The sequence below is a fragment of the Schistocerca cancellata genome, chromosome 1 (assembly GCF_023864275.1).
Source record: "Schistocerca cancellata isolate TAMUIC-IGC-003103 chromosome 1, iqSchCanc2.1, whole genome shotgun sequence".
Taxonomy (NCBI): domain Eukaryota; kingdom Metazoa; phylum Arthropoda; class Insecta; order Orthoptera; family Acrididae; genus Schistocerca; species Schistocerca cancellata.
This window is the reverse complement of record NC_064626.1, coordinates 433,020,698-433,038,255: the sequence shown is the minus strand read 5'-3', so window position 1 is coordinate 433,038,255 and position 17,558 is coordinate 433,020,698. Positions and strand designations below refer to the sequence as shown.

Below are 17,558 nucleotides of genomic sequence, written 5' to 3'. Positions count from 1 at the left end.
TAGATCATAGTCACCAACTAGATCATACCTTTCCTTCTGCTCAGCTGTTAACCAAGAAGAACTGTTACTGAATGTGTCAATGTACACATTTATTTTGTGTATTTCTTGTGCAGTCATTTTAAAAATATAAGAAACAACTTCTCTCTCTCTCTCTCTCTCTCTCTCTCTCTCTCTCTCTGTCTCTCTGTCTCTGTCATTAGTGCCATTAAAGATACATAAAACATGTTCCTTTCTTATTGACTTAAGGACACTGTATAGCTCTATTTCTGACACCATTCCTTTCATGTACATTTATCACAGGATAAACTTTTATTTATATACATTACTTATACTGTGCAGAAATGTCTATTTATTGGAATTACCCAGTTTGTTCTACAAAGCACAAGTAAGCAGGGTGTAACATGAAAGTGTTTCCAGTGCAGTGTTACAGCAACACTAGTATGATTACATTTTTGACATTATAAAAAAGTAAAAAAATTAAAGAGACGAAATTGAAACCATTTGCAACATTATAGCTGCTAGCGTGAAGTAAAATGTTCATATATAATTTTTTTCCTACCTAGTTGGCCTGTGAAATATATAAATTTGCTGACACAGTATGGCGTAATATTTATAATATTAATATTCTGTTTCAAAGGAAACAGCTGAATGAAGGATAGGTGAATGTGTGCATGTTGTTACTTTTTATCCTCTCTTTATCATGAAGACATAGTAACTGGAATACATGTTTCTGTACAGGGTGAAAATGTAAATGATGCTCACATTAGAAAATTGTTCTAACAGAAACTTGGATGGAGACCAAATCTGAGCCTTGATCATGAAGCTTATTTAATTTATCAGAAAGTGAGAATAAGTTGTTAGCTATGATCTCCAGCAAACAAAAGAAACAAAACATATGTTGTACTTCTGTCCAGTGGGAAAGAAGAAAATTAATAGTTGGGGCATTTTTAACTTTAGAAACAGGTAAATGGGTAGGGTGCACCACAAAAATTATTTTCCTGTGTTGATGCAAAGTTCCATTTTACTTGAGAGAACAGTTTCATACCCGGAAACACACATTTGAGGATGTGCCATGCATTGATTTATTTGTTACTAATTACCAGAGGCAATGATGTGATCAACATGCATATATGTAATATGATGATGCATCATCTCAATGTGAATGATCTGTAAAAGTTGTCATGTCCATTAATGAGTGTAGCACTACTCAGATCAATGCTATTACACTAGATAGAAAGGAATGGTGTAGAAGAAAATCTATAATTTTTTAGGCCAAAGATGCATCTTACTAGCTCTGTAACCTTACCTTCAATGCCTTTATGCTTGTGTTTACTTTCTCGTAGAACATTTGTGTTGCTGTCAATTTCACATATAAAATCAAAGAAAGACATATGAAAGTCTCTCTCCCTCCCTCCCTCCCTCCCTCCCTCCCTCCCTCCCTCCCTCCCTCCCTCCCTCCATGTGAGGGAATTGGAGTAATAATGCTTGTTTTTACCATCACAGTCACTTCCATTCATATTTGTAAAGGCCTTTCCTTCATGCAGGTAATGAAATATTTAAAGTTCATTCATTATGAAATGCAGTGTTTCAAGGTTACTGTTTATCTTACTTTTTAGGACGCTATCTACACCTGAACCACTGCCACGCAAAACCGCAGGGCGGAAGGATACTATAAGTGGCAACAGTGATCGGTATGATTCGAACACTTCACTGTCCAGTGTGGGGGGTTCAGGTACACCAGTGGGTAGTGTTCCACGAAGAAAGAAGAAACCAGCCCCACAACCACCTTCTGCCCAAGAGCTGTTCCCTCCAGTTTCAGCTGGCTCATCTCGTGCATCTTCACCAACACTCAGTGTGGTAAATGTCCTGTACTACTTCCTATGCCATTAAGTAATGGTATAATTACGAGAATCATTAGCATCTTAAATAAATTTGAGTCCAAAAATTAATAAGCTGTTTCTTGTTTATTTGTGAGTGAGTGGTCAGCTTATTTTTAGTTTTAGAAAGCACTGTAGTTATGTTATACTCTATCATATAGTTATGAAGAAATTCCATCTTTTGCAACTGAATGTTATATTTGTCTCCCCTAAACACATTTCACTTATTCATGCTAGGCATTGTCAGTGGTATATACAGGATGTTTATTTTAACCGAAGACATTGAATTATGTTGAAAACTACACAGTGGATCAAAAAGATCTGTAATTCCAATTTGTTTGTCTCTTAGGAGGACATCCAACAATACCACACTTGACCTGCTACCCCACCCCTTGCATGGGTGGTGGGGGTGGGCAACTTTTAAATCTTCATGGGAACACCCCATTTTTTATTGCAGATTAAGATTCTATGGAAAAATCAACATATATTTTTTCTTAAGCATTTCTTCATTTTGCCACAGATGACACTGTAATCAGAGGATTTGAAGTGGGAACACAATTCTAATTTAATTGTAATTTATGACATGCTACTCAATGGCCCTTGAACATGCAATGGCACATGAGATCCCAACTCCATGCTGTGAGAGTAGAACAGTCCAGTACTTCATAACTTCTTATTGGAAACCCCATTCGCATTGTTGTATTCCTCCAACATATGGAACAAGGGACTACTCGATGCACCACCATGACTGTGTAGTGAACTATGACACATTAGGTTGCCAGATTTAACATCACTGGATTTCTTTCCATGGGGATAATTAAAAAGTTAAGGTGTACCACCAAGTGCCAGTGGGCCCTGAAGACATAGTTGACCACATCAGAAATGCCTGTGCTGACATTCGTGCAGATTATTCTTTTGTCCTGTGTAGGGTCATTTGAAAATCAGATCACTAAATGTATTGAATTTGGTGGTACTACATTTGAACACTTACTCTAATTTGAAAACTAGAGTAGCGTTCACCTCAAGCACCAGCCACAGTGGTGCATTGAGTAGTCCCCTGTTTGATATGTTGGAGGAATACAATGTTGCGAATGAGATTTCCAATTAGAAGTTATGAATACTGGCCTGTCCTAACCTCACAGCATGAAGGTGGGGTCCCACGTGCCATAGGATATTCAAGGACCATTGAGTAGCACATCATAAATAATGAGTGTGCATCCATTTCTATTCCTCTGATTACAGTGCCATCTGTGGCAAAATGAAGAAAATGCTTCAGACAAAAAAGTATGTAGATTTTGCCGTCCGCAGCTCATGGTCGTGCGGTAGCGTTCTCGCTTCCCGCACCCGGATTCCTGGGTTCGATTCCCAGCGGGGTCAGGGATTTTCTCTGCCTCGTGATGACTGGGTGTTGTGTGCTGTCCTTAGATTAGTTAGGTTTACGTAGTTCTAAGTTCTATGGGGACTGATGACCATAGATGTTAAGTCCCATAGTGCTCAGAGCCATTTGAATCATTTTTTTAGATTTTGCCATAGGATCTTAATCTGTAGTAAAAAATGGGAGTTCCCATTGAAGACTTAAAAGTTGTTCCCCACCACCCACTCAAGGGGTAGGGTGGAGATGGGGGTCAAATGTGGTATCAATGTTGTCCCCCTCTGAGACAAACAAATTGGAATATTAACTTTTTTTAATCCTTCATGTAGTTTTCATGATATTTCTGTGTCTTCAGTTAAAATGAACATCCTGTATGTATATGAAATTATTTAATTCTACATATTTTGGTAGGATATCTGCAATGGTTCATGGCAGCACATGTGGTCATGTGTTTTTCTCATTACATTAATTTATATATCATGTTTATCTATCAGTGTGTTTTTCTGTACATACTAGATGCACATCAGCTCTCCTGTTGCGCATAGCACATTGTCTTCCTCATGCTGAAGGACTGACTGATGGATCGTGAAAGTGGGCAATTTTCTTTTATTAGTTCTGCATTAGTGGAGTTGGGATACGTACTCTTCAGTGCCCCTTTATGATCTTAGGACCAGATATTAAAATATCTTGCAGTCATCACTGTATATTTATAGAGTTCCAATGATTACACTCTTGTATTCATCTTTCTCTTCTGTCACAGTTTTCAATTTCTTTTGTGTTGTGCTGTTTTTTGTGAAGAAGTTCTAAGTTTTTAGAAGATGTTACTACTTTTGTGAGAGAGTTGGTTGTGATATGTTATGGTTGTGCCAGTTTGTGTTCATTTTGAGGGATGAGCTTTCCTTTGCGAGTGCGCATTGAGTGTTGCTGTTGTGTGTTGATACATCTGGATTTTTTAAATCTGCTGACTTCTATTTGTATTTTCATCTTAATGGTGTTGTTTAGCTTTGTGTGTGGTCTTCTTTTGTGTCCATTGTTTTGTGCTGTGTTGATAATCATGTTTATTTCATCTTGATAGTTATCTTTACTTAGAGGTGTTGTGCATAGTGTTTATTCCAGATTTCTGATCACTGCCATTTTTTGTGAATGTCAGTGCATGGTTTCATGTTTGTAGCTGTTACTTTTGCAAATGTTGAAGCTGTACCTGTTGTTACATCTTGTGATAATGTATTGTCTTCTGTTTCCATTTCCATAATGAACTGAATGTTTTGTTGTATTCTGTTTACCTGCCTGAGTAACTGCTTGTACTGGCTGTAAACACTAGTTGTTTTATAGTTTACCACAGTGGTGTAAAAGAAGTTGATCCAAACTAATTTATACAGGACACTTGTGATCTGTCATTTTGGGACAGTACCTCAGACTAGCCTACTAAGACCACCTAAGCTACAGCACATATGTGTCATGCGAATTTTCGTGTTTTCTCACTCACTATCTACAGAGTATTAGTCTAGAGAAAAAAATGAAGAGGACTTTTTTTGGGAATTTAATGTAGTTCAATTTGGTACTGGCATATATTTGTGTAAATTGTACATAATGATTTTGTGAAGTGTAACAGCATAAAATTAACAATTAAATGTCAGTGTGTTTGTCTGGCCTTCTCAGCAACTACTGTGTTTGTTAGGATTACATTTGTATCAAATTGTCAATGTTTCTCATAACATTTACAAAAGTTAATTCTTTTTCGGAACCCAGAAGGGCACATTTAGATCAACAATGCTAATGAAACATGTGACTATGCCAGTGATGTAATATCCCAGTCAACGAAGATGAGAAAAAAGATTGAGTATGGGAGGTAATTCAAGTAGACACAAATTTTTGTGCAGTGGTAGAAGAGTGACATGAAAAACAATTAAAAATCCTGAACGTTGGACCTTCAGTGTAGGAAATTTTTTACTGGGATATGCTTTTGCTAGAGGCCTTGGTTTTCAACTTACGCAAGAAAAACGTACAAAAGTGAGCTTCAAATGCACCCCTACTCCCATTAATTGAAAAAAGAAATTGAATGTTTAAGAACTAAAGATACTCCACATGGGTTTGAGTACTCATATGTTCAATGACACAGACATGCTACTATGTCTTCATACAACATAAATTTTATCCATCATTGCTTCTATTTAAAATTATTTATTCTGCTACTATTAATGGCCTTCCAATCATCATTGGGTGGTAGCTGCATTACAATGCACAATAAATTATTTATGTAAATATGTTGTATATAAGTTTAATTACATTTTGATGAAAAGATGTATAAGAGAGTTAGATAAAACTCACCATCACCATTGCCGCCATTTATCATCAGCCATTGATCATCCACTGCTAAATACAGGCCTCTCCAGATTTCACCATACTTTATAATATTTTGCTTTTCATATCCAACTTAGTCCTGCATGTTTCCTTATATAGTTACTCCATCTTCCATCATGTCAGCATCTAAGCCTTTCCCTTATCGTGAGGAATCAAACACAGAATTTCCTTAGTCCTTCTCATATTTGTTAATCTCACTATATGCTTAGCCCATCTCCAGTTCAGTTTTGTAAGAGCCACTATTATGTCCTGAACTTCCATCCTTTCTTTTTTCTATGTCTAAATTTATCTGTCACTTCTTGTCTTGACCAACATGCATTTCTCCAATGCTGATTGGGCTATCCACAGTATTGATCATTTAACATCATTTTTCTTCCAGACATTAATACTGCCAGTATTTCAGCAGTTGTGGACTTTCCATTTAAGGCCAATTGGGTATTTCCTTGGAATACAGAATTTATTTTCTCATATGAGTTCCAAGTAAATTTTCACTCTCCTATGTATCCTTCTGAGTATCCATCTGCTTGTTGTTTTCAATTGCCCTAAGCATACAGATTCATTGGCTGTTTCTGTAACTTCATTATTACTCTTTAGTATTCTCTTATTGACATCCTGATTTGTGTACAGCTGTACACAACAGTAGATATTATGCCAGAACTGTAATCTACAATTCTTATAGATTCTGACTCAAAACATAACCTAATATTAGAAAGGAAAACAAATGCTGAGGAGACTAAAGTAAAAAGCATGCTGTGATCCACGGGAATAATATCCAATATGCATGTAAGAGGTGTAAGAGCACAGAATGCATATAAGGTGGAGAATCTGCGCATTCCTCCAAAGTTTTCACACATGTTGCATGTATGACAAATGTCAATGAGAACTGTTTGCAGCTAGAGCAAAGTGGAAGGCTGAAGCAGTCAGAATACTGGAAATTCCTTGATGGAACTGTATGTAAAATAAGGGAAGACAACCACTCACCTGTAGCAGATTGATAAGTGGCTCATACACACGCGGAATGGAAACCAGTATATTAGCTTTCGAGCTTGAGCCCTTCTTCTGTTACAACGGCTAATTGATGTGCAGAAGGATGCACAAGGCAAGGAGAGAGTAGCAGGGTCATGCAGTGAGGAAAAGATAGAGGAGACAGAGTGGGGTGGGGGAGAGAGAGAGAGAGAGAGAGAGAGAGAGAGAGAGAGAGAGAGAGAGAGAGAGAGAGAGCAGTAATTGGTAATTGCAGCATAGCTAGTATGTAACATGGCTGCTTTTACATGTGGCCCTACCATTTGGCTAGACTGTTGTAAATCACAGTACTAATGGGTCAATAATGTATTCATATGGTTGTCATCACATTAATTTATTCTAACTACAAAAATGATACTCATGAAAATCGTCTATTTCCACTACAAAAATTTCTTACTGTTACAGAAAACCAACTATTATCTGAATTCAGTCTGCCATATGCAAAAGCACGTTTCGCAGGAACATGCTATCTGTAGGTACGTGTTGAGCTAAATGATGAATAAAATAGTTTGGGTTTAGTATGAATTTATTTTAAATTACACTTGACATGTATTTGCCCTGATTTTAAAGTCTTAGAAGTTTGTTTCAACTGCAGCATTGCTCAAAATGAATGAATGAATGAAAAAGACCTGCAAGAGTTCGTTACCAAGAGTGTCGTTTATGACTGGAAGCAAACTAATGAATGATTAAATTGGACGCCTCTTATCAATTGATCAGTTGTGTTTGGTATGCCTTCCTGATTTGCACTAAGCTGAAGGCAATGGCTAGCTGTGCCATGGATTCAAGACAATGGAAGACAGTTGTTATGGCACTGGATTTTGTTTAAGAGGTATAGATTTCAAATCTGTATCTGTCTATCAACATTCAGGTTTCCTGTGGTTTGTCTTTATCACTTACAGGAAATGTGGGGGCATTTCCTTTGCAAGAACAAGGCATTCCCTTATCCATCCTTTTCCATTCTGAGCTAGTGCTAAATTTCCTATGATCCTATCAACAATGCAATAAAGCCTAGCCTTCCTTCCTTTTCAAAATAATGTGTTCTGCAGCCAGTAGGATGTCTAATAGCTCTTCAAGAGACTTCTTTTTTGTCTTGTCTGTGTAATTAATGTTGAGTTCATGATTTATTTGCTGCCTAATTATGAAGACCTTTTCCATTGAAGAGCCAAAGAAACTGGTACACCTGCCTAATATCGTGTAGGGCTCCCGTGAGCACACAGAAGTGCCACAACATGTCGTGGCGTGGACTTGACTAATGTCTGAAGTAGTGCTGGAGGGAATTGACACCACAAATCCTGCAGGGCTGCCCTTAAATCCATAGGAGTACGAGGGGGTGGAGGTCTCTTCTGCGCAGCACATTGCATCACATTCCAGATGTGCTCAATAATGTTCATGTCTGGGGAGTTTGGTGGCCAGCGGAAGTGTTTAAACTCAGAAGAGTGATCCTGGAACCACTCTGTGAAAATTCTGGATGTGTGGGATGTTGTGTTGTCGTGCTGGAACTGCCCAAATCTGTTGGAATGCACAGTGGACATGAATGGATGTAGGTGATCTGAAAGGATGCTTACATATGTTTCATATGTCAGAGCATATCTGTACATGTCAGGGATCCCATATCACTCCAACCACATGTGCCCACACCGTTACAAACCCTCCACCAGCTTGAAGAGTCCCCTGCTGACAAGCAGGGTCCATGGATTCATGAGATTGTCTCCATACCTGTATATGTCCATTCACTCGATACAATCTGAAATGAGACTTGTCAGACCAGGCTACATGTTTCCGGTCATCAGCAGTCCAATTTTATTGTTGACGGGCACAAGCGAGGTGTAAAGCTTTGTGTCGTGCAGTCATAAAGGGTACATGAGTGGGCCTTTGGCTCTAAAAGCCAATACCAATGATGTTTCATTAAAAGGTTTGCATGCTGACACTTGTTGGTCCAGCAGTGAAATCTGCAGCAATTTGCGGAAAGGTTGCACTTCTGTCATGTTGAACAATTCTCTTCAGTTGTCATTGGTCCCATTGTTGCAGGATCTTTTTCTGGCCACAGCAATGTTAGAGATTTGATGTTTTACCAGATTCCTGATATTCATGGTACACTCATGAAATGGTTATAAGGTAAAATCCCCACTTCATCACTACCTCAGAGATGCAGTGTCCCATAGCTCGTGCACCAACTATAGCACCACGTTCAAACTCACTTAACTCTTGACAAACTGCCATTGTAGTAGCAATAGCCAATCTAACAACTGTGCCAGACATTCATTGTCTTATATAGGTGTTGCCGACCACAGCACTGTATTATGTCTGTTTACATATCTTTGTATTTGAATATGCATTCCTGTACCAGTGTCTATTACCAGTGTGTAACAACATATTACAGCTGTTTCCAATTTCTTCTTCTTTGGTTTTACAACTAATCATTCTTCTCATCCAAATAATGATGTATTGAGGAGTGACAGTTTTAGCAAATTCTTGTCAACAACCAATACCAGTAAATTTCTTTAGTTACAGAAATAGTTCTGTAATAAAACTGGAAGCTCACCAAATATTAGAAGTGTTGAATTGTCAACAGACATGTAAACAAATCGGAAAACTCTGGTAGCTTTTGTACGAATAATGGGTAATATTTAGCTATGATCCAGTGGTTGAGTGGGTAGGTGTATAGCACGACTTGTAATCGAAGCAGTTGCAACCACTGCAGTAGGTGGCCACAAAAGACACCTACAACCATGCTGGTTTGGGCTGGTAATTTGTGCGATTACTGGCAGTAAGAGAGAGAGATAACATAAATGTAAAATATGAAACTGTAGCGAAGGATGGATGATGCAATGTTTAGGGTGGAAGAGAGCCATGTGGTGACCAGAACTTTTCCATAACAATATGTTGTTAAAGAAAGCTTTTGTGGTTTATGCTTTTGTACTTCTAGTACTTTGCTTCAGGTGCCCTGTGTGTTCTTGCTTCACTCTGTGTTTTGTACAGTTAGAATTGCATTGAGTAAAGCTATCAGTGTCATGGAATTCATTGAGATCTGTGGTTGTATAAAAAAAAGTATGAAATAATTTTTCAGTTTGTCAGTGCTAAGGGTCTCTCAAATTTTCCTTGCTTACAGCCAGAGAAACAGTCAGCTTCAAATCTTAACTTTCATGTATGCTGTTCTAGCACGTTTTAAACATTGCTTCTTTGATGTACAGGTTAAACAATATTGGTGCTAAACTACAATTGTGCCTTACAGCCTTCTCAACACAACTTTCACTGTTTAGATCACTTTTATTATTTCTGCATGTTTTTGTAGGTGTTGTAGATTACTTTCATCCTCTCATGGTATTGAACATGTTATTCCTCAGTACACTGATGAGACTTTCTGTAAGTCCACAGTTTTTTTTCTGTTCGTAAGATCAAGAAACTAGCTCTGTCTCTTCGCATATTTGGCTTTGATGTTTCTTATCCAGTGCTCCTTATGAACTTTTTTGTAAACTTTTGTATAATGTACTTGTCAGCATTGTAGGAGTGAGTGGCACAAAACTAATTATACAGTAGTTTCCACTTTGTCCACTTGTTTATTCTTCGGTAGTGCAATGACAATACTTCTTGCAAATCTGTTGGTAGGTGTTCTGTTTGATATATTCTGAACATAAGATAATATAACTTTCAATTTCCTATACACCACACTAATTTTGGGTATCAGAAAGACTGCAGCTGACTTGTTTGGGATAAAATAATCAGATAATTCAGTGGCCAGTCAGACTTTGTGTGCAGTATTGCATCTTCTGTGACACCAGTACCGTATTTACTCGAATCTAAGCTGCACTTTTTTTCCTGTTTTTGTAATCCAAAAAAACGCCTGCGGCTTAGAATCGAGTGCAAAGTAAGCAGAAGTTCTGAAAAATGTTGGTAGGTGCCGCCACAACTAATTCCTGCTGTCGAATATATGTAGCGCTACACAGGCATGCTTTGCAGGCACAAAGATAAATCTGGCACCAAAACCTCTATGTCAGTAAATACATTTAAAAAAAAGGTGGAAGATAAGCTTTTTTTCTCCACCCCCAGTTTCGACCACTGCATTTTCATACATTATCCAACGAAGTAAATACAAATTCCGTATTGTTCATCTTCGAATGTAGCAGCATTTCAATGTACAACGAAAATCCGACTGGCAAGACTGTTTGGGATGTTTGTCAATATGGCCAATTCTATGTTCTGAATTTTTTCCTAACTGTGAGAAGAGATGGTTGCTAATAGGAACTTTTATGTATTTTGTATCACATGCAGTATTCTCTTCACCATAAGAATAATACGAATACAAACATTTTACCATGTATTGTTTCGTGTTTGCTGCTATCTCATTTAAATCCTGTCTGCCCAATAAACTATGAAACTAGAGTGCGACAACAGAAAACGTGGAAGAATATACATATCATGTCATGTTTATATTCGTATTATTCTTATGTATAATAGTGATACAGTCAGAAATGAAGCACTGCAATTGACTAGATTTTTAAATCTAAGATGACTCTAATTTCTGTGCAGAATGTAAAGTACTAAAGAGGCGTCTGCAAAGATTTTCAAATGTAGAAAAATTTTCGCTAAACTCTTGTTCAGAACATCTTCTATCATATGCAGTCTATTATTTGGTTCTTGTTGACAATTATCAAAGAAAGCAGCAGTGTAAGTAACAACAAATAGCAGTCTCTTGCCAAGACGATTCCTCTCTCTCTCTCTCTCTCTCTCTCTCTCTCTCTCTCTCTCTCTCTCTAAGTCATGCCACGAGCGGCGACAGGCCGTAAACACTCATTGTCAGAATGCGACAAACAATGAATGACACAGTACAGTAATGCATCTTCAGCTTAGAGTGACGTAAACACCTATAACAAAGAGAACGGCACTTATCAGATCAAAGAAAAATAAGCAATCAATTCAAACCAGACGAAGCACGTGAAAAAGGAAGGGTACCCGTATAAATACGGACGGAGCGCCTGACACGTAGCAATGGCTACATGGTAAAGCTTAACTGCTAAGCTTACGACTCGAACCAAACTACTGTAGCTGTATCGTCATTCATTTGACCTAAATTGTGTCTCATATTACAATGGACCAACTTTGTTTCGATTTGGAGGTGCAGCCTAAAACTTTTCTCTCCCCTTGAATTGTGAGTCTCAAATTTCAGGTGCGTCTTAGAATTGGGAAAATCATTTTTCCCTTGATTTTGAGTCTCATTTTTCAGGTGCGGCTTACATTTGAGTAAATACAGTACTTCAGACAGCTCTGTTGTCTGCCTGTCTTTTTTTTTTTTTTTTTTTTTTTTTTTCCAAACACTGCCATCAGTCATATGTGAGTTTTTGCTTATAGCTTCTTCTTCATTTCTGATTTTTTTAAGCCATTTATTATTTACTGTAATTCTAATCTTTTCCTTGGTCTGCCAATATCTTTCCTTATCTTTTATTTTGCTTTTGATGTGGAATATTTTTAACTTTACTGGTAAATTATTGTTGATCCATTCTCTTGATATTTTCATTATATCTTCTGCTATTTTCTTATAACTTTTCTCATACAATACTTACTTGAGAGTTTTTCCGTAAAGTTCTAATTTTTTATTTTATTTTTTTTAAATATCCATACTCTGAGAGATCTCATTTCTGCTCTTTGAATACATATTTCTTATTTAATTTTAGTGAATCACTTCCATATAACAATGCTTAGAGAGCAACCACACTGAAAAATTTCTTAGGCTTTCTTTTCATGTTTTAGTTTCTAGGTGCCAGTTAATTGCTGTGCATATCATGCTAAATGTGTTGATTTTACTTTATATGTCATTATGACATTCATAAGAGAAACCACAATAAAGTTAATTTAATTAGTTTATGAGGAATAACATTTTATAATTAAAAACAGTTTTATTTCAGATGGGATTCTCACCCGAAAAGCCTTTGCTGTTTTCATAATATTAATATTTTCATATTATATTTAGTACATACTTCGTTAAATTCGTATAATACTCTTCATGGATCATCCTCTTCTAAAATGTAGAGTGAGTTCATTAGCATAAGGAAATGAATTCAGCAGTCATTTGATGTACAGTGCCATCTGTATGTAGCATCAACAATTGATGTAATGAATACTGCAGGATATAAACTATAATACTAGTTCACACCCTTATTTACTGATTCTGGATCTGTTGAGTTTCAATCAATACCTATCACAATTGTCATGTATTCATAATAATAGCATGAGTAAGGCATATCTTCATTGCTTCATTATATTGCAGTTCTTTTCTCTAAGTACATTGTCAAACCCTTTTTCAAAGTTTATAGAAGCTTAGTGTATTTGCAAGTTAAATTCTTTGTTTTTCAGTAAGATGACATAAAAGAAACATTGTGTTAGTGATGGAATGATAGTTTCTAAATCATTAAATTACAGGATGGTTATAATTAAACTTCCGCTACCGTAGCCATTGTAGATGGAAAAGTATCTACCAAATGGTCACCCAGTTTATAGGAATTATGTTCAGACTGTGCACTCCGGGATCTGTGTTGTTAGTAGTGTTAGTGTCATGACTTGCCTTAGTCACTGGTACGGGTACAGCAAGAAGGGGTTGAAACTTAAGCATCAGCATGCATTACAGTTGCAGTCAGTCCATGCAGGTCTGGACGAGCTGAGCAGGCCTTTACTTATGAAGCAGTTTTACCAAAACAGGAATATTGCTGCTGCTCTTCACAAGTATTGATGGATTAAAGGAAAATGTGAGGTCCTCTTTCTGCACTGGCATTGAACGTACTTCAGGAGTTCGGATTAACTGGCCGTTTGGGAACTGCTCTTGAGAGAGTCTGATGGCTAGTTGTGCCACAAATTGTTGAAGTTACTTTACTGTTGCTGTGGCTGACAATGCTGGATGTACGTGTTTGCTCTTCAAGCAGTGTACAAACTTTGTCCTGACAGCTGAACATTCCGTGCTCCACATCCGAACTGAGATTTTTTGGGCAGCAGCAGACCAATCTCTAGTGTGGTTCCAGGATTTTGTGGATGCAGATGTTTGTCACATTAAGCAACATTTATAACCTAGAACATAAACATGTACACAATTAACAAATTTACCCACTCGTGTGGAAATTAAAATGTGTTTCTGTCAGTCATTATTTCTCTTCTGCATGACCTTACAAATTTTTTCCATTAAGTTTCATTCTCCTACATTCATTCATTTTTTGCGGGGGAGGGGGGGGGGGGGGGCTCTCAGGTGCCACAAGTGTAATTATAACTGCCCTGTATGTGCTGCCATAATTTTCTCATTTTTATTGTGTATTTTCATGATTTAAATTTGTCGAACATATGATGTACATATTATAACAAACATATAAAAATGAACACCAGAAAATGAAGAACCTATAGATTATTAAATTTTTGTTTCAACCTGTTCCACAAGCAGTTAATATAATTCCAATCTTGTGAATAATGTTTACGTTAATAATTATCAGACACTCTCACCACGAAGTGCACGTAAGCAACGTAAGTCGAGACCAGCTCCTCCGCCACCACTGCCATCATCATTGCCACCAAATGCGACACCAGGTGCTGAATGGGAAAAGACTGAGAAAGAAGCAGCTAATCGAAACCGGCAGAGTCAAACCAGTGTAACACTAGGTAAAAATATTTTACATTCTTTTCATAATTATATGGCACTAGAAAATCTAGTATAGTCATTATAGGTATCTCTTAGAGTCCTGCATCATAACAGAAAATTTCATCTCAAAAGTGAATGCAGTGTAAGTTGTAATATTACATCAGAAGAAGTCAGGTGGTAAATATTTTTATAAAATTAAGGCATAATACTTTTTGTAACAAGATTATATCAGTTTGATAGTGAAAGAACAATATTCTCTTCCTGAATTCAGATTCAACATCTCTTACTGACCAGTCACCATCAGCACCAAACAAAAGTACTTTTGGGCAGTGGAAGAGAAAGAAAGGTCCTGCACCTCCAAGACCAGTGCCACAGAGGAGACAGGTAAAGTATACATAAATCTGCATAACATTTCTTAATTTTCTGATAGTTGATCACAAAGCTAGTAACAATAATTTAATATATAAAAATAACTATAAAATATATGTAAAAGTATAGTATTTCTATTTATAAAGTCTACTATAGCCAGACCAGGTGCATACCTGAAGGGACACCAATACAATTTGGAACAACATTACAATGTTCACAGCCCTTCTTCAATTTTTTTTTTTTTTATTTTTCACGTCTCCAGTAAGCAACATTCTTCCATCTATTTACACTCGTAGTTCATCATAGCACTTTGCTGTCTTCATTATCAGACTTGGGTGGAGTTTAACTAAGTTACAGTTTTTTTAATTTTGAATGCTACAGTGCTCCTGCTCATCCTACACTTCTGTGCTATCAAATCATCTTCTGTACATGGTGCACTGGTTTACCTACTAAACTCACTGTCAGGAGGAGTGAGGCCGAAATCTGCATGAGACTATCTAGATTTAGTTTTTATGTGATGTCTTGAAATCAATAAAGGCAAAAGCTTGCCAGTGGCCATCATAGTCCTCAATCAGAACATGAATCTGGTTTTAATTACCTCAACATTGACAAGGTGTTAAATCTTCTTTTTCCTTCCTTCATTCTGGTGTTGCACATATAGCAGTTTCATTTATTTCCTCACTTTTTCTTCAAATCTCAGTATTTAAACAACATTCTGTATAATTTGTTCCACAGTCTGGTGTTTTAGTGATTACAACTTGGTACTGTCATTTGTTAATAATTAATAATTTATCAGTGTCTCCTCTTTGATTTATGATTCATTTCACATAAATTATTCATGTTGCTTAAATGTATTATGCATTCATCCTTCTTTTGATCTGACCATGGTTGTATTACCTGCCTTGCTTCCTCAGTTTCTTATCTTTTTTGGACATAACTCTCTTGCCCCAAGAGTGCATAACTCTCATTTATCGACAGTTCTTAACCATATCTTACTTTTCCTTTCTTTTTTCTTTTATTTTTCTTCTTCTTCTTCTTCTTCTTCTTCTTCTTCTTCTTTTTCTTTATCTTTTTTTCCCCACATCTTTGTGGACTAATCCTGTCTCCCATTTCACATAATTTTCTGTCCCACAATAAATTCTGGTTCTGGACTATATCTCATGCTTGTGTAAAACATTATTTAACTTATTGCCACGTCAGTTCTGTGTAAAACCTCAAACTCTTGATGATTACCACTATTGTGTTTGTTAGGATCAGCTGATTGTTGTGGCTGCCCGCTGATGAACAGGATGGTGGTAATGTGTAGAGCTTGAGACATTACCCAGAAATGATGGGAGAGAAGTTTGAGAATGTTTGATACAAGTGTGTCATCAAAAAACTTTGTTCTCAATCATGTGATGTTCGACAGTGATAGAAGCAACTTGCAATATGTTAGAAGTAAAACCACTTTATTAATAAAGTGGTGTTTTTGTATTTTCCAATCAATAACATTTCATAACGAGATTTTCTTTTTCCTTATGTTATCTGTTATATTGTTTGTTGTTCTCCTAGATAAAATCGATGCCTATGCTGGAAGTCAAGCGTGAACTGGAGGACATTGAAGTGAAACAACAAGAGCTTGAAAGACAAGGAGTGAAACTGGAAAAAACCATCAGAGACAAGTTTGAAATGACAGCAACTGAAGAAGGTAGTGCATTTTAATATTGACCTATCATTCAATTATACATTTATTTGTATTTGCCTGACAAATGCTTGGTTGTATCTTCTCATATCCTTTTGATTTGCAGAGGCCAGCATGACACCTGATGTTGAAGACTTAGTCCTGCAGTTATTTGAGTTAGTAAATGAGAAAAATGAACTGTTCAGAAGGCAGGCAGAATTGATGTACCTGTAAGTATGACAGCAGAAGAAGTCATATGTTAATTTCAAATGAGTATGGTATTAATTTCCAGTTATTTAAACAATTATGAGACAAAACTCTAGCAAGAATAAACATTAAAAAGTAAAATCAAATTTCTGAATGCGAAAGCCAGTAGTCATAGAGATTCAGCTGTAATATTTTACAAGTGGCTCAGAGTTGGATGTAGGTACAGGTAATTAGATTTGGGTGTGTACAATTATACAGTATAATGGCTGTGGGGCGTTCAACTTTCACTATGCGGAAAAAGGCACAGACTTTGTTCATTTTGTAGTGCTTAGCTCATTACTCAGCTTTGGTGCTATGCACAGCCTTTTGCGCCTGACTTTAAATTGTGAGTGAATGACAGCCACACAGTGATTGCAAGGCTTCTTTTCCTTGTTATCATACCACATCATGTTACTTCTCTCTGGATCTGGATAGCTGTTTGTTGTATATCAAGGAATATAGCTGAAGGATGGTCAAGTGCAGAAATCAATATTATAGTTTGCAATTGCTTCAAAATCAGCAGTGCTCTTGTGAGAGGATACCACTAGCCTCAAGGGACAATCATATTTACAGAAGGGATCCAAGTAATGTGTGAATTGAATAAGCAAATTTAGGTTCCTGTTTCTGTGCTACTTAAAAGCTTTTGTTTGGTAAACAACTAAAAGCTGTCAGTAACAGGTAGTTATCTAATTTAAAAATTGCAAGGAATGACTGGCGAGACAGAATTTTTCCATGTTACTGGGTACAGACAGAAAGGTAGCAAACCTAGCTTCATTTGATTTGTATGTATGTATGTGTGTGTGTGTGTGTGTGTGTGTGTGTGTGTGTCTAAAGTACAATCTAACTTCTGCACCATTTCAGTGCAGTAATGTGTTCATTGTAAATAAGTATTGTAGTAGTTCTGTTATATGTTTATTACCTTATAAATAAATAAAAGTTTTTTTTTAAAATTCAGTGCATTAATGCGATCTTAGTAAATAAATGTTGTGAAATGATCATTTCATATAATGTTCACTAAAAAAGGAGGGGGGGGGGGAG

At 36.8% G+C, this 17,558-nt stretch overlaps 1 protein-coding gene across 1 annotated transcript in view; it reads left to right on the top strand.

The window, feature by feature from the left end:
* Window positions 1-17,558, top strand: part of LOC126176444 (MICAL-like protein 1) — a 67,830-nt gene that overhangs the window by 40,558 nt on the left and 9,714 nt on the right. Inside the window, exons 6-10 of the mRNA XM_049923604.1 lie at window positions 1,617-1,857; window positions 14,100-14,265; window positions 14,517-14,629; window positions 16,166-16,301; window positions 16,402-16,504. Coding sequence (XP_049779561.1) covers window positions 1,617-1,857; window positions 14,100-14,265; window positions 14,517-14,629; window positions 16,166-16,301; window positions 16,402-16,504 — 759 coding nt within the window. The remainder of the gene's footprint in view (window positions 1-1,616; window positions 1,858-14,099; window positions 14,266-14,516; window positions 14,630-16,165; window positions 16,302-16,401; window positions 16,505-17,558) is intronic.